Here is a 25,110-nt window from a genome sequence, read left to right as displayed (position 1 = left end):
TGGGCTCACAATAGCAGGGGAGGTTCCCATGGTGGTCCGGGGGTCCTGATTGCAGGGGATGGGTCAGATGGCAGTCTGGGGGGAGGGGCCCAAGCACAGTGAGGGAGTTCTATTGGTGGTCATACGGGAAGCAGACATCGTGGAATGGTGGGGAGGGGGCTTTACTGGGTTAGCTTACTGGGCCTGGTGGAAGCTTGCCTACTCCTCTTGGCTCACGAACAGTGCTGTAAAGGCCTAATGATTTTGGGCGGCACAGTGGCGCAGTGGTTAGCACTGCAGCCTCACAGCTCCAGGAACCCGGGTTCGATTCTGGGTACTGCCTGTGTGGAGTTTGCATGTTCTCCCTGTGTCTGCGTGGGTTTTCTCCGGGTGCTCCGGTTTCCTCCCACAAGCCAAAAGACTTGCAGGTTGGTAGGTAAATTGGCCATTAAAAAAAATTGTCACTACTATAGGTAGGTGGTAGGGAAATATAGGGACAGGTGGGGATGTTTGGTAGGAATATGGGATTAGTGTAGGATTAGTATAAATGGGTGGTTGATGGTCGGCACAGACTCGGTGGGCCGAAGGGCCTGTTTCAGTGCTGTATCTCTAATCTAATCTAATTTTATGGATTCAGCCCCTCTTACACGCCTCATTATAATATTTAAATGACTAACCCACTTCCCTCAAGTGGGTTAATGCCTGCCCCCTCATCCCAGAAATGGATGAGTTTGAGGTGGCTATGGTTCGTGTTCCAGATTTTTTGCATTTTAACCTCTGACACACCTCCAACACACCCATTTTTGGAAGTTAAGGTGCAGGCCATTGTATGCACAAGTCATTAGAGAGGGTGCAAAGGTTGATTACTAGAATGGTACCAGGGACAAGGGACATCACTTCTGTGCAGAGACTGGATAAGCTGGGATTGTTCTCCTTAAAGCAGAGAAGGTTGAGGGGAGATTTAATAGAGGTGTTCAAAATTATGAGGAGTTTTGATACAGTAAATAAGGAGAAACAGTTCCCACTGACAGGAGGGTCGGTAACCAGAGGACACTGATTCAAGGCAATTGGCAAAAGAACCAGAGGCAAGATGAAGAGAATTCTTTCCACAATGCGAGTGGCTATGATCTGGACTGTGCCAACTGTGAAAGGGAGATGAAAGTACGTTCAATAGTAACTTTCAAAAGAGATAATTGGATAATAATTTGCAGAAGATAATTACTTGGGTGGCACAGTAGCGCAGTTGTTAGCACCGCAGCCTCACAGCTCCAGCGATCTGGGTTCAATTCTGGGTACTGCCTGTGTGGAGTTTGCAAGTTCTCCCTGTGTCTGCGTGGGTTTTCTCCCGGTGCTCCGTTTTCCTCCCACAGCCTAAAGACTTGCAGGTTGGTAGGTAAATTGGCCATTATAAATTGCCCCTAGTATAGGTAGGTGGTAGGGAAATATAGGGACAGGTGGGGATGTGGTAGGATATATGGGATTAGTGTAGGATTAGTGTAAATGGGTGGTTGATGGTCGGCACAGACTCGGTGGGCCAAAGGGCCTGTTTCAGTGCTGTATCTCTAAACTAAACTAAACTAAGATAAAAATTGCAGAGCCATGTGGGGGCTCGGACTGATTGGATAGCTCTTTCAAAGAGCCAGAATAGGCATGATGGGCCCAATGGCCTGCTTCTGCGCTGTATGATTCTATGTGCACTTGGGTGGTAGCTGGGAATAATAGGTCTGATGCTACAGGGTATTGAGAGGGTAGAACTTAGGTTGGTACCTGCGGTGGCAGGACCGATTTTCCCTGACTTCAGAGTCCCGTGCACCACTTCTGCCTTTTTTCATTGTGCCCCTTCATGTCAAGATGCTCTGAGGTGAACAGGAACAGTATTTGCCTGCAGGGAACAAGACAGCAAAAGCCAAGACTGCATGTCCGCTGACAACGGAGAGATTTCACAACACAACAGCGAGGTCAGTTCTGTTTTATTAAATTTACATTCAATCACCTCCTCCAGTCCAACGATCAGTTGAGGCTCCAATAAATACTGGTACAAATTTGGGTTTGTTTGCAAGAGCGTTAGGAAAAAAACAAAACTGCTGTTTTGGGTGATGACACGGGAAGAAAGAAATTACAAGAAGATGTGGCACATCTACAATCTGTTAGAATACTTCTAAAAATCACTAATGCTTTGAAGTCACATTGTGTGATATTGGTGATGAACACATCAATGTGACCGTGTGAAATTGTTTGCTATCATAACAAACGTATGGACTGTTAACAGTTGAATTAAAACACCAAAGAAAATTCATACGAATGCAATAAAATGTTGTTTTACCAATTGCATGCACACAGTGTGATTTCATTAGAAGATAAGCGTTCTGGATTCTATTTTGCTCAGATTTCCTCCCCTCGACCACTATGTTCGCTTAAACACCGTACAAGACTTCACAAAATTGTGACTCATGGTTTACAAAAGGAAAATGGAAAGAATGAGATTCTATTTAAGAGATTCCAAGCTGTGGATTGTCCACGGTAAGATTTCATAAGGAGAAAGACATACTCCGTCAGTAAATAGTGTCTTGCTTTCATCCTTTTACATGAAAGATTATGCAGAACCCTCTGTGGCACTGCACTTGCACCTCTGCCTCAAAACAGAAATATATAAGACCGTCAGGTTTCTTTTTCCTGAAATTTATTCCGAGAGTATGATACATAGGTATTCTGTAACTGGATTTCACAATAGCTAGCTCCAGAATTTCGCAGACAGGTCACTGCTGTACATGTTTCATTATGTATAAAGTTAAGATTATTGATTATTTTTTGAATGTAAAATTAGTTTTGAGTCTTCAATGAGTTAAGCACAATAGTGAGAAAGTGGTTCTGAGGAATGCGTAATGAAATACATAAATACAGGTTCAGGTAGGAAAAAAAAGCAGCCATTTACAAAGTACTGACTCCCGTTGCTATTTTAGCAAAAGCTGGAGAAAGATATCTTTTGTTAGGGTATGAAGGATTTGTTTCTGAGCTAATACAGTACTTTGGTTGTTAGGGAACTCTTACAACTCCACAAACAAGTCACAAGGGTATATAAGAATATGGAGGCAAGGGAGGCGGATAAGGTGCAGATCAGCCATGACATCACTGAATGTTGGGACAGGCTCGAGGGGCTGAATGGCCGACTCTGTCCCTATCTTCTTAAGTCGATTTTGATTTGTCTGGCTGGTCTTGGGCTCTGCGACAGGCTCTTCCAGCAAAGTCTCCTCATATTTTAACATGCCACTGATTGGCCAAATCATGCGTCAATCTTCAGAAGGTGGATTTAGATTGGCTGGATCACAGACCTTTAAAACCAATTTTCAATCAATGAAAAGCCAGCTTTTGTTTTTGGCAGGGGGGGACGCGTGCGGAGCAGTGCAATTTCTCGCACCTCAAAGAGAAAGTGGGAGTTGGGAGAAAAGAGCAGAGGTAAGAGAAAGAACTTAAAATGATCTTTTAAGCTATTTAAGGAGATAAGACTGATAGATTTAAAAAAAACTAAAGTTAAAATAATGGAAATAGTCAAAAAAGTGACCATAAGGCAATCTGCGTCAAAGGGGTTAAAATGATTTTGTCTGTTGATTTTGGGTTAGATATTGTAGTGAAAACTATTCCAGATATTTAGATTTCATACTGTAGAATTAGGGTAAATTTCAATGTCGTAGTCCACAAACTACTGCAGAAAAACATTCATTACCAGCTGTCTGCTCCAGGATCGGTAGGAAAACTTTGATGTGCCGGAAGCTTTTGTTCAATGAAGTACTCTGAACAATTTTAGCACAAAAGAAATCAGTTTAACTGACTCAGACTGTGATGTGCTTGACAGTTTTAGCCCATGTTACTAATGTGAACCTGGCTGGGAAATCAGAGGCTTCGTAAGGTGGAAGAAAACTGTCACATACAGAATATATCCAAAACTGATCTCAAACCCCAGCAAATTGTCTTGCTGGGAGCTTAAGTATTTCCTATGATTGATGCTTCTTGACAGATAATCTATTGAGACCATGAAAAGGCCAGTGGCATGTCTGAACCCATCTCCTTTCTGGTTCTAGCTAAGTACTTGGAATAGAAAGCAATGAGAGCTGAGGTCGGACCTGTGCTTGCTGCGGAGGGGGTCGTCTAGACCTCAAGGATGTTGAGTCCTGTTCTATTCGGTGGATGTGGTTCAACAGTCCAGCATTGGAGATAAAATTTCATGGTTTGCTTGGTGTCTCCCAAACACTTGCAGTGACACCGCACAATGCAGAAATAGATCCAATCAAATTTCTAGATGAGAAGCCTTTGGATTTCCAGCCACCTATTAGCTTAACCAATGATGCTGCTTTCTTTGTAACACTGTCCATGATTGGCTGAAAGTGAGACTAGGAGGATAAAGGCTTCGCTAGGGGGCAAAGGGAGAGGAGGGGCATTGTTGTAACACTTCTGTCTTCTGTTCACTTCAACGCGTCGAGAGCAACACAAACTTCAGCGAAGACGTCATCCACTGAACCCTCCGCATTTATCTAACAATTGGAAAGAAAAGTACAGACAGCAGCTGAGTAAATCGAGATTCCCATCTTTCTTTTAATTTTTAAAAATTGTTTCCTTCCAATTTTACCCTCTCTCCATTCCCCCCCCAACTCCCCGACCCCCGCAATCTCTCCTCTCTCCAGGTGACTGTATCTTTCTGAAGTATGGGTCCACAGTGCAGGCTGCTCACTTGACCTCAGACTAAATGTGGCCATTCTTACTGTGTGAGCTGGGCAGTGGTGATCAGAAGGCCATTCAACAGCCAAGTCCAAACCTGGTCCCAATGTCCACAAGCACGTACTTTCCAATAGGAAAAGTGATCAGGAACAGGAGTCTGGGTGACTTTTCCTCTCCAGAGCCCTAATGGACCAAGGTTAATTTTAGCAGCCCTGATATATCACTATAGCTGAGATCAGCCAACTCGGCGAAGAACTGGCTTCAAATCTGGCACTGTTCGTGTCCCTAATGACTGGGTGGGCAGCGTATTTACTAACTGATCCATTGGGGGAAGCTGGTTTTTTGTCTGGCAATCTAACCCCTGGTGTGATTGAATGTCATCTGTCCTTACAGTGTTGGCAGAGGAATTTGAGGAGCCATGATCTCCGGAATAAATCCCGCTTTTTGTTCTCTGGTCCCCTTCCTGCCACACACTTGGAAGGCCCAATGATTTGCTCCCAGGTTTTCGCCAATGCCATTCTCTACCTGGTGATGATAGGTGCTTTGAACAGAGGTTCAGAGATCACGATTCCTCACCTCACCAACCAAACATCATCACCATAGCTGGCAACCAAGATTATGCCCCCCAAACAAGATGGCAGCGAATCACATCAGTCGTGCTAATCCACCTTTCTAGACCATCTTATTTTGAATGCCTCTGCTGCCATTGGACATCCCTATCCAAACTCCAAATGCACAAAATCCATATGCTCACAAATTCTCCAGGAATCCCCTAATTTGGGTCTCATGTTTGTTTCAACCCCTAATTCAAGCCGTTTATTGACTTCCAGGGTCACCTTGGAATCGACTACATGGATCTGAGATTTTGGGGAAACGCTCCCATCAATGAGTTGTTTGCTTTTGTTACTTCAATAAGTCTTGTCACACTCTCGCTGTTTCAGGCCTCACCTTTCTGATGATGCCCCTGTTTTGGTAGAAGTCGATGACGGGTTCGGTTGCTTTGTAGTAGGTCTCCAGGCGTTTGGTGATGGTTTCTTCATTGTCATCGGCACGCCCGCTAGTCTTCCCTCGTCCCAGCAGCCGTTTGATCATTGTTTCCTTTCCAGCATCAATGTACAAGAGCAAGGTAGGAGCGCTGATCTATAGAGGCAGAGAATGCACACAATCAATCAATTAGCCGGAGGACATTCATCGAAGTGCAGCTCAGAATTCTCATTCCTCCTGACCAATTTTTTTTCTGAAATCTGAACCCAACTTTCGTCTCCTTATTTAGTGACTTGTACATCATTTAGTGTTGGGGATGGAAGCATTTCCACTCTGCGCATCCAGTGTCAGTGCTAAACACTCCCAGATCAGATACAGCACAGATTGGATACAGAGTAAATCTCCCCTTACATCAACCCAGCAAAGACTCCCATACAGCACAGTATTAGCCATAGCATTATGCTCCTTCTCTGTGCCGCCAACAATGTGGTTTAACCGTCACCTCAGAAGGCTATTTCCTATTGCACCAGTGTAATATTTCCATATCCGACACCTGCCATCCTTGTGGCTTCCTTTGATGACACTATCAATTTAGTTCTTTCCTCCCAATTTTCTCCCACCTTTTTGAAGTAAAGTCTGAACATTGAGTGTTTTCAGCTTATCTGACCATGAAAAATGCCACAGCTAAGCATGATCTTATCCTCACCCAATTTCTACATGCACCCATTTTCCGGTAAGGGGTCTCTTGGTAGCAATCAGGAGCAGGAACCCTGGCTGAATGTGTTCTCCCTCCCTAGCCCAGTTGAGACCATCTGTAGCAGCTTAGCTCGCCCCAGGAGATTGCTGTAGGAGTTCCTCAGGATAGTATCCTAGGGCCAACCATCTTCAGCTGCTTCATCAATGACCTTCCTTCCATCATTAGTGGGGATGTTTGCTGATGATTGCACAGTCAGTGAAGCAGTCAGTGTAAAAATGCAGCAAGACCTGGACAAAATCCAGGCTTGGGCTGTTAAGTGACAAGTAACACTCATGCCACAAAGGTACAGGGCAATGACCATCTCTAACAGGGGAAAATCTAACCAACACCCACTTGACGTTCAATGGCATTACCATCGCTGAATTCCACCATCATCAACATCCGGGGTGTGGGGGGGGAGGTTACCATTGATCAGAAACTTAACTGTACCAGCCATATAAACACCATGGCTACAAGAGCAGATCACAGGCTGGGAATTCTGTGGCAAGTAACTCACCTCCTGACTCCCCAAAGCCTGTCCGCCATCTACAAGGCACAAGTCAGGAGTGTGATGGAATACTCTCCACTTGCCTGGATGGGTGCAGCTCCAGCAACACTCAAGAAGCTCGACACCATCCGGGATAAAGCAGCCTGCTTGACTGGCACCCCATCCACCACCTTCAACATTCACTCCCTCCACCACCGACGCACACAATGGCAGCAGTGTGTATCATCTACAAGATGCACTGCAGCAACTCACCAAGGCTCCTTCAAAAGCACGTTCCAAACCTGCGACCTCTACCACCTAGGAGAACAAGGGCAGCAGATGCATGGGAACACCCCCACCTGCAAGTTCCCTTCCAAGTTACACACATTCCTGACTTGGAACTATTGCTGGGTCAAAATCCTGGAGCTCACTCCTTAACAGCACTCCTAACTTATGCCTTGTAAATGGTGGACAGGCTTTGGGGAGTCAGGAGGTGAGTTACTTGCTACAGAATGCCCAGCCTCTGATCTGCTCTTGTAGCCACAGTGTTTGTATATCTGGTCCAGTTAAGTTTCTGACCTGTCTTCAGTTGGCAGCCTCGATAGTGAGGAGTAGCCGACAGAAACCACAGGGGCTTCATCACATCACCTCCGAACCCAATCGCATTCTTTCCCTATGTCCACAGATGCATACTTCCTTGTGGGAGTCACTACGGATAACAACCACATCAGGGAGCTCTGGCTGATCAACCTCAGCTCCCCCAAGAACAACTGTAGCCCCTGTACTGCCACTCCTGCTGAGGTAAGGTGGCTCAGGTACCGACCAACACACCGTTACTGACAGAATTCCCGATCAGTTAGTCTCTTCTCCCTGGTTTAGATGTACCCAGGACAACTGCAAATCCCATCAGAGGCAGACGCCAGGGATGGACCTGAGACTTTCTGGTTCATTGTCACACCAGGTGATGCACTGATGAACTGCATAGTGCACAGCCTTTTTTTTAAGAAGTCAAACACATCGGTTTACAATTCAAATGAAAATAGTGAGGTAACCTTAACATTCTCAAATCTGGATTCACAAACACCTGGATTGCACTGAGAGACTCTAATCTGCCACAGGGTTTCCTTATTCCTGTCCTAGAGTGATGGGTGAAATCTCATTCATAAATAGGCCACAGCCCTTCCTGGATCAGCTTGGGGTGGTGACATCACCAGATTGACACAACTTCGAACTCTTCATTCCTGCATTATACGCCTTGCCCCTTGTCCTAGGATTCTCAGTGTAACTTGGTCTTATATTGCAGGCTGGATTTTGGAGAAGGAATCTGACTGTAGCACCCACCCGCATTTATATTTGAATAGTGTGGTCAGTTTGACCAGCAAGCCTGTATACAGTACTGAGGCCATGATATCAATCTGGGGTTATGGACTGTTGGCAAGGTCGCATTTATTGCCCAGTCCCAGTTGCTGTACTGAACCACTGCAGTCCGTGTGGTGCAGGTACTCCCACAGTGCTGTTAGGTAAGGAGTGCCAGGACTTTGACCCAGCTGTTATGAAGGAATGGATACATGCCCAATCCAGGATTGCTGTGAGACCTGGAAAGAACTTGGGAGGTGATGGTGTTCCCATGCACCTGCTGCCCTTGTCCTTCTAGCCAGTGGAGGTCGTGGGTCATTGCATTGCCACTGCAGCACCTGATTTATTGGCCTCAGGGAGAAGACCAGGGATTGGGAAGCCATTTTCACCTCATCCAGACACATCATTGTTTCTTTACTTGTCCCATTACCACTCCCTTTGGCTTTGTACCATGCAACCTTTCGTCATTTAATCTCTCCTGCCCTCCAACCTCTCACTGACCTTCCCTTCTGTTCTTCTTCTCCCCTCCCCCACTTTACTCGCTCAAAACCTATTATTTTTCTAACTTTTGCCAGTTCTGATGAAAGATCACTGACCTGAAACGTTAACTCTGTTTTACCCTCCACAGGTGCTACCAGACCTGCTGAGTATTTCCAGCATTTTCTGTTTCTGATTTAAACTAGCTTCCGTTTGTGGCCAGCACATCACTGACTGGAAGATTACACCACATAACCATGGATGAGGAAGGAGAGATGACACACTCAGTTCACTTTGTTAATCTATCTCAGACTTTAGACACTCCCTGTTTGACGGTTTCATTATCTGGCAATTGTTACGCAATCAAAAGAACATTCTTATGAACACACTGATGTTATACATGAGTAGATGAACTGGAAAGACATGGTAATCTAAAATTAGATCTCAAGACATTCCCATTTTAGTGAGGAGGCCGACAACATATATAGAACTGTAATGAGTCATTCACTACTCCCTCCCCCAGTATTAGCATGTTCCCCACCCCATTAACTAAAAGGACACATTCAGCTCTCCTGAGCTGAAATCGGGGCACCCCCATCACCACACAAAATTCAGGGCACAAACCACCCCACCCCCAACACTCCAAGAATTCCAATGCACCCCTGCTCCACTGAAGTGCTGGAACCCTCCCCCATACTGGAACAGAAATCCAGTTACTCACCTTGCCTCCTGCACTAGTAGCAAGGTAACCAATCCAATTCCCTTCCCCACACTGAGGGCAAACTCGACCTTCTCCATCGCCCCTAACTGGAACAGAGCACCCACTGAGGACAACTCCCACTGTGAAGACAAACTCAGCCTATCCCCAATGAGCAAAAAACTTGGCCTTCCCCTTCCTCCTGCAAAGAACAAATCGCTGTTGAACCAAAACTTGACCGCCAACAACAATTTGCATTTATATAGCGCCTTTAATGTTAACAAATCCAAAAGCATTTCACTGCAGCAATAGGACATGACCAAAAGCTTGGTCAAAGAGGTAGGTTTTAAGGAGCATCTTAAAGGTGAAGAGCGAGGTACAGGCCTAACCATGGATTTATAAAGTTCTAGAATGATCTCCTTGCTTTTGTATTTTACTCCTCTATTTATAAACCCAAGTAACCCATTTGTTTTTTTATCCACCTTATCAACTTTGATGCGACGCCTTTAAGGATTTGTGTATATGAACACCTTCTGCTCATCGGCACGTTCCCAAATTGTGTCATTTATAGTATACTGTCTTTCCATAATAGTCCTCCCAAAGTGTATCATCACACTTTTCCGCATTGAACTCCATCTGCCATGCTTCCATCCATCTCACCATCCTGTCTATGTCATCCTGAAGCCTATAACTATCCTCATCACTCTCTACTATGTTGCCAAGTTTTGAATCATCTGCAAACATTATAATGTTACTCCCCACACCCGAGTATAGGACATTTATAAAAATTGAAAAGAGTAAATGGGCCAAAAGCTGACCCTTGGGGAACACCACTGCAAACCGCCTGGCAGTTGTGCCAGCTCAAAGTCAGAGCTTTCTAAAATGAATTCCATTGCTTCGCTCTTGCCCCAAAGCCGACTATCTTCCATGCTTCAAACAGCTATCTGCTCTCCACTTTAAAGAAGCTGTGGCTTTTATATTAACTACGCAGCACGAGACTGAGTGAGTGTACCTCATTCTTCTTTGAGCTAAGCCTCATTAGGAGAAGTGCTCAAAGGCTTTCACACCCGCTATCTCTGGGTATTTATACTAATGTGTGGCTGCGGTCATCTGAAATAACCAGAAGGCAGCTGTTCTTTGATTACTGACTCGAGGATAAAGAAAACAGGCATGTATTCTTCATCCACCATAATTCCAAATCCACCCTCAAGCAACCTTTTCTTAGCTTTGTAATGAAGCCACAGTCTTGCTTAAATAGAAAGCATCCTCCCAGCATTTCCTTCTTCATTATTGTGTACAAATGACAAATTTTACACCAATATAGTGTGCATGAGAGAACTGAGTGCACTGAAGACAACAGCTAATGAATTATTGCAGCAGAGCATCTACGCATTTGACCCGAGTTCCACAGTGTGATAATATTTGGGGAGGTGGTGGCGTAGTAGTAATGTCACTGGACTAGTAATCCAGAGTCCAGGCTAATGCACTTGCTGCATGGGTTCAAATCTGGCCACAGCAGAAGGTGGAATTTGAATTCAATTAATCAATCTGGAATTAAAAGCTAGTCTAATGATGGCCATGAAACCATTGTCGATTGTTGTAAAAACCCATCTGGTTCACTAATGTCCTTTAGGGAAGGAAATCTGCTGTCCTTACCTGGTCTGGCCTACATGTGACTCCAGACCCACAGCAATGTGGTTGACTCTTAAATGCCCTCTGAAATAGCCTAGCAAGCCACTCAGTTCAAGGGCAATTAGGGATGGGCAATAAACGCTGGCCTAGCCAGCGACGCCCACATCCCACAAACAAATAAAAAAAAATCAGGGCTGGCAGCATTCACAAATCTATTACTGGTTTCACAATATTGCTTTGATGCATATATAGAATAATATAAAGTTCAAGGCACAGAAAGAGGCCACTTGGCCCATCCTATCTGTGCCGGCCAAAAAACGATCCACCCATTCTAATCCCACCTTCCAGCATTTGGTCCGTAGCCCTGCAGCTTACGGCACTTGAGGTGTATATCCAGACTGCTTTTGAAGGAGTTGAGGGTTTCTACCTCAACTACCCTTTCAGGCAGTGAGTTCCAGACCCCCACCACCCTCTGGGTGAAAAAGCTTTTCCTCACCTCCCCTCTAATTTTTCTACCAATCACTTTAAATCTATGCCCCCTCGTCACTGACCTCTCTGCTAAGGTGAATAGACTCTTCACCTCCACTCTATCCAGGTCCCTCAAAATTTTGTACATTTCAATCAGATCTCCCCTCAGCCTTCTCTGTTCCAAGGAGAACAACCCCAGCCTATCCAATCTTTCCTCATAGCTGCATTTTTCCAGTCCTGGCAACATCCTCATAAATCTCCTCTGTACCCTCTCTAGTGCAATTACATCCTTTCTGTAATGAGGTGACCAGAACTGCACACAGTACTCAAGTTGTGGCCTAACCAATGAGTTATACAGTTCCAGCATAACCTCCCTGCTCTTATATTCTATACCTCGGCTAATAAAGGAAAGGATTCCATATGCCTTCTTAACCGCTTTATCAATCTGTCCTGCTACCTTCAGGGATCTGTGGACATTCATTCCAAGGTTTCTTACTCCCTCTACACGTCTCAGTATTTTCCTATTAATCGTGTAATCCTTTGCCCTGTCTGACCTGCCGAACTGCATCATCTCACACTTCTCTAAGTTGAATTCCATTGGCCACTTTTCTGCCCATCTGACCACACCATCAATATCTTCCTGCAGCCTACAGCTATCCTCTTTGCTATCTACCACACAGCCAATCTTTGTGTCGTCTGCAAACCTCTTGATCATGCCCCCTACATTTACATCCAAATCGTTAATATAGACCACAAAGAGCAGGGTACCCAGTACTGAGCCCTGCGGAACGCCACTGGAAACAGCCCTCCAGTCGCTACAACAGCTGTCGACAATTACCCTGTGATTCCTGCCACTGAGCCATATGGATACAAGGGAGGGAGAATCACATGCACCGAGACATTCGACCTCACGAGTGTCTGCAAGACTGTAACAGAAACTCTGATTTCAAGCCGTATCATCTTGCACTGTGCACAACTTGTTTATTTTCATGATTGAATCACTTACACCCTGAGGTGAATGAGCTCCTTCTTGCTCTACCCAGAATTTCCATAATGGTAAAATCAAGCCCCTGCCTAGCCAAGTTTTCCCGATTTAAAAATATGAGGGAAGTTTTACTTTATTATCACAGGAACATCTAAATCTTAAATTAAAACCGACAAATCTGGAAACACATGCCTAGTCTGCCAGTATGCAGGAAGAGAAAAGGAGGGGAAATATTTCAGGTTAAACCTTCATCAGTTTCGATCCAAAACAGCTACCTCTTTGAATCTTCACTAACTCCTGCCTTATGATCTTTTTCAGGAGAGATGTCCAACGGGGTGGCTGATCTGAAATTACCCAAAGTCAACATGATCCCTAATGAGCCTGACTAAGTAGCTTACTTTACACCACAAGAGCTGACACGCCTTTGGTTAACGGCCTGCACGAAAAGTCCAAGTGGATACATCTATGTTAAAATTTCTACCAACATTAAGTTAGCTCCCCTGCACTTTCAACCTCACTGCCCCTTAACAAGACACAGACACGATTGGCCAAAGGGCCTGTTTCTGTGCTGTATGACTCTATGACAACTTTACTGATGAATACACATGGACAGACGAAAACACATAGGGTATGAATGTTAATAATTCTTTGTGTCTTCAGTTATTAAGTACAAAAAGTATTCACTCATTAAGATTTCAGTCAAGTCAAAAAGACTCCCACTGACTCCAGTCGCAGTTTTGGCACAGCTGTATAAAGACCTCCTTTGTGAGGATTTGAAGGGTTTGTTTTCCAGGTAATGCAGTATCTGGTTTACTTTGCATTCTTGCAGCTCCACAAACAAGTCAATTTGTCAGGCTGGTCTTGGGCTATGGGACAGGCTCTTTCAGCAAAGTCCCATCATGTTTTGGCATGTCATTGACTGATCTGATTGAGTGGCAATCTTCAGAACAGAATGTACAATGAGTGGCTGAATCAATATTACACATATTACACAGTCACTCAAAGGCAAAACCACCTCCAAACTGCTTCCTAATTTACATTCCTCAATCAAATCCCAAGTAAAAGTGGAAGCTCTCCGGTCTCTTCCAAGTAGCAAATAGTGATCACAGGAGATGATTGGGAACCTCGGCGATCCTATCAGCACTGATCGATGTGTTTTCCCCATGCCGCGCATCCCAGTTGGACACGCCAAGTTAGAGGTCAACGGGCATCCCAGTGCCCAAGTTGCTAATTCTTAGTCTAGATGCTAAGTGTCAGGAGGCTGCTCAGCCAAGGGGGGTATTGCAATTGAGCCCAATCCTGTCCTCAGACAATATCTGAGAGAGGAAGATAAAGAGAATCTTTGGGAGAGGTCGCAGTGAACTTTCATCTCCTCTGTCAATGCAAGATGCTACCCACACAACCTCGAGTCAAGCAAAGGAAGGAAATAACATTTTTAAAATCTTTCATGGGATGCGAGCGTCGTTGGCAAAGCCGCCATTTATGGCCCATCCCTAGTAGCCCTTGCGAAGATGGTGGTAAGCCGCCTTCTTGAACCACTGCAGTCCATGTGGGGTAGGTACACCAACAGTGCTGTTAGGAAGGGAGTTCCAGGATGTTGACCCCACAACAGTGAAGGAACAGCGATATAGTTCCAAGTCAGGATGGTATGTGGCTTGGAGGGGAACTTGCAGGTGGTGATGTTCCCATGCTTTTGCTGCCCTTGTCTTTCTAGATGGAAGAGGTCATGGGTTTGGAAGATGTTGTTGAAGGAGCTTTCATGAATTGCTTTTATACAACACCTTTGACAACCTCAGTGTTCCCAAAGTGCTTTATTGCCAATTAAGACCACAAAATCTGGGCCAATGACCAAATAATCTGTTTTGGTGGTATTGGTTAAGGGATAAATATTGGCCAGGATACTGGGAAGAACTCGGAGGCTTTATGGCACAGAAGGAGGCTATTCGGCCCATTGAGTCCATGCCAGCTCTCTGAACAGCAATACAATCTGTCTCATTCTCCCACTCTATCCCCGTAGCCCTGCAAGTGCCCATCCAATTTTCTTTTGAAATCATTCATTGCCTCCACTTCCACCACCCTCATAGGCAGCGAGTTCCAGGTTATTACCACTCGCTGTGTAAAAAAGTTCTTCCTCATATTCCCTCTGCATCTCCTGCTCAAAACCTTAAATCTGTGTCTCCTAGTCCTTATACCATCAGCTAGTGGGAAAAGCTTCTCTTTGTCTACATTTTCTAACCCTGTCATAATCTTGTACACCTCTATCAAATCTCCCCTCAATCTCCTATGCTGCAAGGAGAACAACCCCAGTTTCTCCAATCTAACCTTGTTGCTAAAATCCCTCATCCCTGGAAACATTCTGGTAAATCTCCTCTGCACCCTCTCAAGGACCTTCACATCCTTTCTAAAGTGTGGTGACCAGAGCTGGACACAATGCTGTAATTGTGGCCTAACCCAGAACTCTCCTGCTCTTCTTCGAATGATGCCGTGGGATTGTTTAGATTCAAAGAAGAATCAGACTATGTTCCAAGTGGTCTGCCCTTTAACCCCCTTCCCCCCCATGCCACAATCCCTGTACCTTCTTCTCAAATTCTTCTCCTTGCTTCACTTCCCGAGGGTAACCATCGATCAGGAAGCCCTTCGAGACGTCTGCCTTGGCAATCATCGCGTCCTTCAGCATTTCCAGGATAGTGTCCTGAAAAAGGGAGACGGGTACAGAGGACATTCAACGTGCAGTAACAGGAGATAAAAAAATTTGCATGCAGTTTCCACCACAATCTGTGCAAGCTACACCTGCAACCTACTAAACACACAGCATTTGTAAGAGAGAGTGTCACAACTCAAAGCCCATGTAAAACGGAAGTTATAAACAGGATAACAGAGCCTGCAAGTGTGGGTGTGTGTTAACTGTGACATAAGGTCATTTTGTCTTTTGGGCTTATATGATTTTACGTTTATGAGGAGGGAGCTGAGTGAGATTATGCTGAAAAGTGTCAATTTTGCCCCAGCTGTCATTGGTCAGTCTGAATGCACTCCCTGTGTTGAGAGACTATGGAAGACAGACCTGGAATTGGTAGAAAGAATGTTGTCCCATCATCATGTGCAGGACAGGCACAATGATTCAGAAAACCTTAACGTGGCAACAATTTTTACAGTGCCTTTACTGCAAATGGGGAGTAACTGTTTCCACTGGCAAGAGGGTCAGTAACCAAAGGACACAAATTTAAGATAATTGCTTAAAAAAACCCAGGAGGGAAATGAGGAGAATTCTTTTTTTTTGTTTTTTTAAACGCAGTGATTTGTGGTAATCTGGATTTGACTGCCTGAACGGGTGATGGAAGCAGATTCAATAGCAACTTTTCAAAAGAGAATTGGATAAATACTTGAAGGGGAGAAATCTGCAGGGCCAAGGGCAGAAAGAACTGGGTGGATGTGACAAAGGGCTGCCACAGGTATAATGGGTTGAATGGCCTCCTTCTGTATGATTCTATGAAAACATTCCAAAGCATTTCACTGGAACGTAATCAGTCAAAAATAGAAACAGAGAAAGGCAGAAGTTGCTCTCTCTACATCAGATACACTTCCGGCAACAGGGAATCGATTGAAGCCTTTAGCAGCTTATTAAAGTATTTAACATGTTAATGAATAGAACAATACAGATTGAGTTGTAATTCTTGTGCTACTCTCTACATAAATACATCCAGTTGAAATGAAGATGAAGGAAATAACCTATTCACCAGCCATTGACTGAAACTGTCAACATTTCAATTCTCTGCCTGACATTTGGAAATTGTGTGAACCACCAAAGAAAATGATTCTCAGATCCAACGCAGAGAGAGGTCTTTTCATTGGAGAAGACTGGGGAGTTGCACACTTTAGCGAGTGATTCTCACTATGGTTGTACTCACCAGAGGTACGAGCTCCCCTCTCTCCATGATTTTCTGGAAATTCTTTCCTCTCTCTGACCCAGAACTGACTTCTGCCCTCAGCAAGTCTCCAGTGGATAGGTGAGTGTAACCATACTTTTGCACTATCTTCTCACACTGAGTTCCCTTGCCGGAGCCTGGCCCACCTATTGACGGATGAAACAAGACACCACGTTACCAGAACAACACCAGGACAGCCCCGGATCAACCGCAAATCTACTTCAGTGTGGTGGCTATAGATACGTTTGAAGATAATTGCAAACACATTTTTTAAAAAGTATTTTCCCCATCCAAGTTCCTGCAGTCCCGCCCTATGAACTTTCGTCATTTGTGGGCCCAGACAGTGAGTGTTTATGGTCTGTAAAACCCATGTGCGTGCACCTTTTAGCACACGGCAATCCACATGACAACAGGATCGGGCCTGGTTGTGATGCACCCCATGGTTGAATAGCCTATTAACACTCAAAATTTCAACCATTTACAAAAAAGTTTGCGAGACGCACAAACAATTCTAAAGACCAAGTGGCAGAACGTGACTAAATAAACCTGAAGAGGTTGCTGAAGTCATGGCCTCTTAGTGCCGGAATGGCAGTAACCTGGATTGAGGGCAGCTGCTCGCTCGGGTGTAGGGGCTGCATAGAATCCAACGGGAATTAAGTAGGAAAGGGGAAACCATGCCCCCATCCCCCAGAACAAATAAATAAGTGATAAATGAAACCAACAGGTGCTCAGAGAAAGACAAGAGTGAGATACTCCTATAGGTGATGGAGGGAGGATGGTTAGCAGAGAATAAGATAGTTACAGTATGATATATAACCAGCAGACGTCAGGACTGTCAGAGAGAGGGAGACTATTTGAGAAAGTCCCAGTAGGCGGCGACAGATCACGAGAGACAAGGAAGGAAGGAAAGCAGCAAGGAGGAAGAAGCTTAAGTAAAAGAAGTGGGACCAAAATCTGCGACAGAAAGCCAGGGACCAGGAGATCTCTACCCTGCCACATACATCCCTTTACAAACGATTTATACATCACCATTATTCCCAACTAAAATCTATTACAAACCCAGAACTCTGGGACAAGAATCAGAATTCAAAGCTCATATTTCCTAGCTTAAATCAGAACCTGAATCTGAGTGACCGCCTGTGTCACTCCCAAGGCTGGTGTCAGCCGTGCCTCAACGGGTGTCACCCTCACCTCTGAGTCAGGAGGTTGTGGGCTCAAATCCCATTCCAGAGCCTTGATCACAAGATCCAGATTAACACTCATGGTGCCACTACTGAGGGGGTGCTGCATTGTCAGAGGTGTCATCTTTCTGGAGATTCACTGTATCACACTCAGTGAGGGAAGGTTACACTGTATCACACTCAGTGAGGGAGGGTTACACGCAGTGAGAGAGGGTTACACTGTATCACACTCAGTGAGGGAGGGTTACACTGTATCACACTCAGTGAGGGAGGGTAACACTCAGTGAGAGAGGGTTACACTGTATCACACTCAGTGAGGGAGGGTTACACTGTATCATGCTCAGTGAGGGAGGGTTACACTGTATCACACTCAGTGAGGGAGGGTTGCACTGTATCACACTCAGTGAGGGAGGGTTACACTCAGTGAGAGAGGGTTACACTGCATCACACTCAGTGAGGGAGGGTTACACTCAGTGAGAGAGGGTTACACTGTATCACACTCAGTGAGGGAGGGTTACACTGTATCATGCTCAGTGAGGGAGGGTTACACTGTATCACACTCAGTGAGAGAGGGTTACACTGTATCACACTCAGTGAGGGAGGGTTACACTGTATCACACTCAGTGAGGGAGGGTTACACTATCACACTCAGTGAGAGAGGGTTACACTGTATCACACTCAGTGAGGGAGGGTTATACTGTATCACTCTCAGTGAGGGAGGGTTACACTGTATCACTCTCAGTGAGGGAGGGTTACACTGTATCACACTCAGTGAGGGAGGGTTACACTGTATCACTCTGAGGGAGGGTTACACTGTATCACACTCAGTGAGGGAGGGTTACACTGTATCACACTCAGTGAGGGGGGGTTACACTGTATCACGCTCAGTGAGGGAGGGTGACACTGTATCACGCTCAGTGAGGGAGGGTGACACTGTATCACGCTCAGTGAGGGAGGGTTACACTGTAACACACTCAGTGAGGGAGGGTTACACTCAGTGAGAGAGGGTTACACTGTATCACACTCAGTGAGGGAGGGTTACACTCAGTGAGAGAGGGTTACACTGTATCACACTCAGTGAGGGAGGGTTACACTGTATCATGCTCAGTGAGGGAGGGTTACACTGTATCACACTCAGTGAGAGAAGGTTACAGTGTATCACACTCAGTGAGGGAGGGTTATACTGTATCACTCTCAGTGAGGGAGGGTTACACTGTATCACGCTCAGTGAGGGAGGGTTATACTGTATCACTCTCAGTGAGGGAGGGTTACACTGTATCACTCTCAGTGAGGGAGGGTTACACTGTATCACTCTGAGGGAGGGTTACACTGTATCACACTCTGAGGGAATGTTACACTGTATCACACTCAGTGAGGGAGGGTTACACTGTATCACTCTGAGGGAGGGTTACACTGTATCACACTCAGTGAGGGAGGGTTACACTGTATCACACTCAGTGAGGGAGGGTTACACTCAGTGAGAGAGGGTTACACTGTATCACACTCAGTGAGGGAGGGTTACACTGTATCATGCTCAGTGAGGGAGGGTTACACTGTATCACACTCAGTGAGGGAGGGTTACACTGTATCACACTCAGTGAGAGAAGGTTACAGTGTATCACACTCAGTGAGAGAAGGTTACAGTGTAACACACTCAGTGAGGGAGGGTTATACTGTATCACTCTCAGTGAGGGAGGGTTACACTGTATCACACTCAGTGAGGGAGGGTTATACTGTATCACTCTCAGTGAGGGAGGGTTACACTGTATCACACTCAGTGAGAGAAGGTTACACTGTATCACACTCAGTGAGGGAGGGTTACACTGTATCACACTCAGTGAGGGAGGGTTACACTGTATCACTCTGAGGGAGGGTTACACTGTATCACACTCAGTGAGGGAGGGTTACACTGTATCACTCTGAGGGAGGGTTACACTGTACCACACTCAGTGAGGGAGGGTTACACTGTATCACTCTGAGAGAGGGTTACACTGTATCACACTCAGTGAGGGAGGGTTACACTGTATCACACTCAGTGAGGGAGGGTTACACTGTATCACTCTGAGGGAGGGTTACACTGTATCACACTCAGTGAGAGAAGGTTACACTGTATCACACTCAGTGAGGGAGGGTTACACTGTATCACTCTGAGGGAGGGTTACACTGCATCACACTCAGTGAGGGAGGGTTACACTGTATCACTCTGAGAGAGGGTTACACTGTATCACACTCAGTGAGGGAGGGTCACACTGTATCACTCTGAGGGAGGGTTACACTGTATCACACTCAGTGAGAGAAGGTTACACTGTATCACACTCAGTGAGGGAGGGTTACACTGTATCACTCTGAGGGAGGGTTACACTGTATCACACTCAGTGAGAGAATGTTACACTGTATCACACTCAGTGAGAGAGGGTTACACTGTATCACTCTCAGTGAGGGAGGGTTACACTGTATCACACTCAGTGAGGGAGGGTTACACTGTATCACACTCAGTGAGGGAGGGTTACACTGTATCACACTCAGTGAGAGAGGGTTACACTGTATCACGCTCAGTGAGGGAGGGTTACACTGTATCACACTCAGTGAGGGAGGGTTACACTGTATCACTCTCAGTGAGGGAGGGTTACACTGTATCACACCCAGTGAGGGAGGGTTACACTGTATCACTCTCAGTGAGAGAGGGTTACACTGTATCACGCTCAGTGAGAGAGGGTTACACTGTATCACGCTCAGTGAGGGAGGGTTACACTGTATCACACTCAGTGAGAGAGGGTTACACTGTATCACGCTCAGTGAGAGAGGGTTACACTGTATCACGCTCAGTGAGAGAGGGTTACACTGTATCACACTCAGTGAGGGAGGGTTACACTGTATCACACTCAGTGAGGGAGGGTTACACTGTATCACACTCAGTGAGAGAAGGTTACTCTGCATCACGCTCAGTGAGGGAGGGTTACACTGCATCACGCTCAGTGAGGGAGGGTTACACTCAGTGAGAGAGGGTTACACTGTATCACGCTCAGTGAGGGAGGGTTACATTGTATCACACTCAGTGAGGGAGGGTTACACTGTATCACGCTCAGTGAGGGAGGGTTACACTGTATCACACTCAGTGAGAGAGGGTTACACTGTGTCACGCTCAGTGAGGGAGGGTTACACTGTATCACACTCAGTGAGGGAGGGTTACACTCAGTGAGAGAGGGTTACACTGTATCACGCTCAGTGAGGGAGGCTTACATTGTATCACACTCAGTGAGGGAGGGTTACACCGTATCACGCTCAGTGAGGGAGGGTTACACTGTATCACACTCAGTGAGAGAGGGTTACACTGTATCACGCTCAGTGAGGGAGGGTTACACTGTATCACGCTCAGTGAGGGAGGGTTACACTGTATCACGCTCAGTGAGAGAGGGTTACACTGTATCACACTCAGTGAGAGAGGGTTACATTGTATCACACTCAGTGAGAGAGGGTTACACTGGATCACACTCAGTGAAAGAGGGTTACATTGTATCACACTCAGTGAGAGAGGGTTACATTGTATCACACTCAGTGAGGGAGGGTGACACTGTATCACGCTCAGTGAGGGAGGGTTACACTGTATCACACTCAGTGAGGGAGGGTTGCACTGTATCACACTCAGTGAGGGAGGGTTACACTGTATCACACTCAGTGAGGGAGGGTTACACTGTATCACACTCAGTGAGAGAGGGTTACACTGTATCACACTCAGTGAGAGAGGGTTACATTGTATCACACTCAGTGAGGGAGGGTTACACTGTATCACACTCAGTGAGGGAGGGTTACACTGTATCACACTCAGTGAGGGAGGGTTACACTGTATCACACTCAGTGAGAGAGGGTTACATTGTATCACACTAGGTGAGGGAGGGTTACACTGTTTCACACTCAGTGAGAGAGGGTTACACTGTATCACGCTCAGTGAGGGAGGGTTACACTGTATCACACTCAGTGAGAGAGGGTTACATTGTATCACACTCAGTGAGAGAGGGTTGCACTGTATCACGCTCAGTGAGGGAGGGTTACACTGTATCACACTCAGTGAGAGAGGGTTACACTGTATCACGCTCAGTGAGGGAGGGTTACACTGTATCACACTCAGTGAGGGAGGGTTACACTGTATCACGCTCAGTGAGGGAGGGTTACACTGTATCACGCTCAGTGAGAGATGGTTACATTGTATCACACTCAGTGAGGGAGGGTTACACTGTATCACGCTCAGTGAGGGAGGGTTACACTGTATCACGCTCAGTGAGAGAGGGTTACACTGTATCACGCTCAGTGAGAGAGGGTTACATTGTATCACACTCAGTGAGGGAGGGTTACACTGTATCACACTCAGTGAGCGATGGTTACACTGCATCAGCCTCAGTGAGGGAGGGTTACACTGTATCACACTCAGTGAGAGAGGGTTACATTGTATCACACTCAGTGAGGGAGGGTTACACTGTATCACACTCAGTGAGCGATGGTTACACTGCATCAGCCTCAGTGAGGGAGGGTTACACTGTATCACACTCAGTGAGAGAGGGTTACATTGTATCACACTCAGTGAGGGAGGGTTACACTGTATCACGCTCAGTGAGCGATGGTTACACTGCATCAGCCTCAGTGAGGGAGGGTTACACTGTATCACGCTCAGTGAGGGAGGGTTACATTGTATCACACTCAGTGAGAGAGGGTTACATTGTATCACACTCAGTGAGGGAGGGTGACACTGTATCACGCTCAGTGAGGGAGGGTTACACTGTATCACACTCAGTGAGAGAGGGTTACATTGTATCACACTCAGTGAGGGAGGGTTGCACTGTATCACACTCAGTGAGCGAGGGTTCCACTGTATCACACTCAGTGAGAGAGGGTTACATTGTATCACACTCAGTGAGGGAGGGTTACACTGTATCACACTCAGTGAGAGAGGGTTACACTGTATCACACTCAGTGAGAAAGGGTTACATTGTATCACACTCAGTGAGGGAGGGTTACACTGTATCACATTCAGTGAGAGAGGGTTACACTGTATCACGCTCAGTGAGGGAGGGTTACACTGTATCACACTCAGTGAGAGAGGGTTACATTGTATCACACTCAGTGAGAGAGGGTTGCACTGTATCACGCTAAGTGAGGGAGGGTTCCACTGTATCACACTCAGTGAGAGAGGGTTACATTGTATCACACTCAGTGAGAGAGGGTTAAATTGTATCACACTCAGTGAGAGAGGGTTGCACTGTATCACGCTCAGTGAGGGAGGGTTACACTGTATCACACTCAGTGAGAGAGGGTTGCACTGTATCACGCTCAGTGAGGGAGGGTTACACTGTATCACACTCAGTGAGGGAGGGTGACACTGTATCACGCTCAGTGAGGGAGGGTTACACTGTATCACGCTCAGTGAGAGATGGTTACATTGTATCACACTCAGTGAGGGAGGGTTACACTGTATCACGCTCAGTGAGGGAGGGTTACACTGTATCACGCTCAGTGAGAGAGGGTTACACTGTATCACGCTCAGTGAGAGAGGGTTACATTGTATCACACTCAGTGAGGGAGGGTTACACTGTATCACACTCAGTGAGCGATGGTTACACTGCATCAGCCTCAGTGAGGGAGGGTTACACTGTATCACACTCAGTGAGAGAGGGTTACATTGTATCACACTCAGTGAGGGAGGGTTACACTGTATCACACTCAGTGAGCGATGGTTACACTGCATCAGCCTCAGTGAGGGAGGGTTACACTGTATCACACTCAGTGAGAGAGGGTTACATTGTATCACACTCAGTGAGGGAGGGTTACACTGTATCACGCTCAGTGAGCGATGGTTACACTGCATCAGCCTCAGTGAGGGAGGGTTACACTGTATCACGCTCAGTGAGGGAGGGTTACATTGTATCACACTCAGTGAGAGAGGGTTACATTGTATCACACTCAGTGAGGGAGGGTGACACTGTATCACGCTCAGTGAGGGAGGGTTACACTGTATCACACTCAGTGAGAGAGGGTTACATTGTATCACACTCAGTGAGAGAGGGTTACATTGTATCACACTCAGTGAGGGAGGGTGACACTGTATCACGCTCAGTGAGGGAGGGTTACACTGTATCACGATCAGTGAGGGAGGGTTGCACTGTATCACACTCAGTGAGCGAGGGTTCCACTGTATCACACTCAGTGAGAGAGGGTTACATTGTATCACACTCAGTGAGGGAGGGTTACACTGTATCACACTCAGTGAGAGAGGGTTACACTGTATCACACTCAGTGAGAAAGGGTTACATTGTATCACACTCAGTGAGGGAGGGTTACACTGTATCACACTCAGTGAGAGAGGGTTACACTGTATCACGCTCAGTGAGGGAGGGTTACACTGTATCACACTCAGTGAGAGAGGGTTACATTGTATCACACTCAGTGAGAGAGGGTTGCACTGTATCACGCTCAGTGAGGGAGGGTTCCACTGTATCACACTCAGTGAGAGAGGGTTACACTGTATCACGCTCAGTGAGGGAGGGTTACACCATATCACGCTCAGTGAGGGAGGGTTACACTGTATCATGCTCAGTGAGGGAGGGTTACACTGTATCACGCTCAGTGAGAGAGGGTTACATTGTACACACTCAGTGAGGGAGGGTTACACTGTATCACGCTCAGTGAGGGAGGGTTACACTGTATCACGCTCAGTGAGAGAGGGTTACACTGTATCACGCTCAGTGAGAGAGGGTTACATTGTATCACACTCAGTGAGGGAGGGTTACACTGTATCACACTCAGTGAGCGAGGGTTACGCTGTATCACACTCAGTGAGCGAGGGTTACATTGTATCACACTCAGTGAGGGAGGGTTACACTGTATCACGCTCAGTGAGGGAGGGTTACACTGTATCACGCTCAGTGAGGGAGGGTTACACTGTATCACGCTCAGTGAGAGAGGGTTACACTGTATCACACTCAGTGAGAGAGGGTTACATTGTATCACATTCAGTGAGAGAGGGTTACATTGTATCACACTCAGTGAGGGAGGGTTACACTGTATCACACTCAGTGAGGGAGGGTTACACTGTATCACACTCAGTGAGAGAGGGTTACATTGTATCACACTCAGTGAGGGAGGGTTACACTGTATCACGCTCAGTGAGAGAGGGTTACACTGTATCACACTCAGTGAGAGAGGGTTACACTGTATCACGCTCAGTGAGGGAGGGTTACACTGTATCACACTCAGTGAGGGAGGGTTACACTGTATTACGCTCAGTGAGGGAGGGTTCCACTGTATCACACTCAGTGAGAGAAGGTTACACTGTATCACGCTCAGTGAGGGAGGGTTACACCGTATCACACTCAGTGAGGGAGGGTTACACTGTATCACGCTCAGTGAGGGAGGGTTACACTGTATCACGCTCAGTGAGAGAGGGTTACATTGTATCACACTCAGTGAGGGAGGGTTACACTGTATCACGCTCAGTGAGGGAGGG

The 25,110-nt window shown here is 46.2% G+C and overlaps 1 protein-coding gene across 4 annotated transcripts in view; it reads right to left on the bottom strand.

Moving 5' to 3' along the window:
* Positions 1 to 1,932: 1,932 nt before the first annotated feature.
* The window catches only part of LOC137347642 (adenylate kinase isoenzyme 1-like), a 165,645-nt gene continuing 142,467 nt past the window's right edge, over positions 1,933 to 25,110 (bottom strand). For all 4 annotated transcript variants that reach the window (XM_068012264.1, XM_068012266.1, XM_068012267.1 and 1 more), the window contains 4 exons: positions 16,417 to 16,580; positions 15,087 to 15,203; positions 5,638 to 5,829; positions 1,933 to 4,505 (listed from right to left, as the gene is read on the bottom strand). In XM_068012264.1, coding sequence (XP_067868365.1) covers positions 4,437 to 4,505; positions 5,638 to 5,829; positions 15,087 to 15,203; positions 16,417 to 16,580 — 542 coding nt within the window. In that variant the 3' untranslated portion in view covers positions 1,933 to 4,436. The remainder of the gene's footprint in view (positions 4,506 to 5,637; positions 5,830 to 15,086; positions 15,204 to 16,416; positions 16,581 to 25,110) is intronic.

Source organism: Heterodontus francisci, chromosome 32, assembly GCF_036365525.1.
Source record: "Heterodontus francisci isolate sHetFra1 chromosome 32, sHetFra1.hap1, whole genome shotgun sequence".
In the NCBI taxonomy this organism is placed as follows: domain Eukaryota; kingdom Metazoa; phylum Chordata; class Chondrichthyes; order Heterodontiformes; family Heterodontidae; genus Heterodontus; species Heterodontus francisci.
The sequence above is the reverse complement of the archived record's forward strand: the minus strand, read 5'-3'. Positions and strand labels throughout refer to the sequence as shown.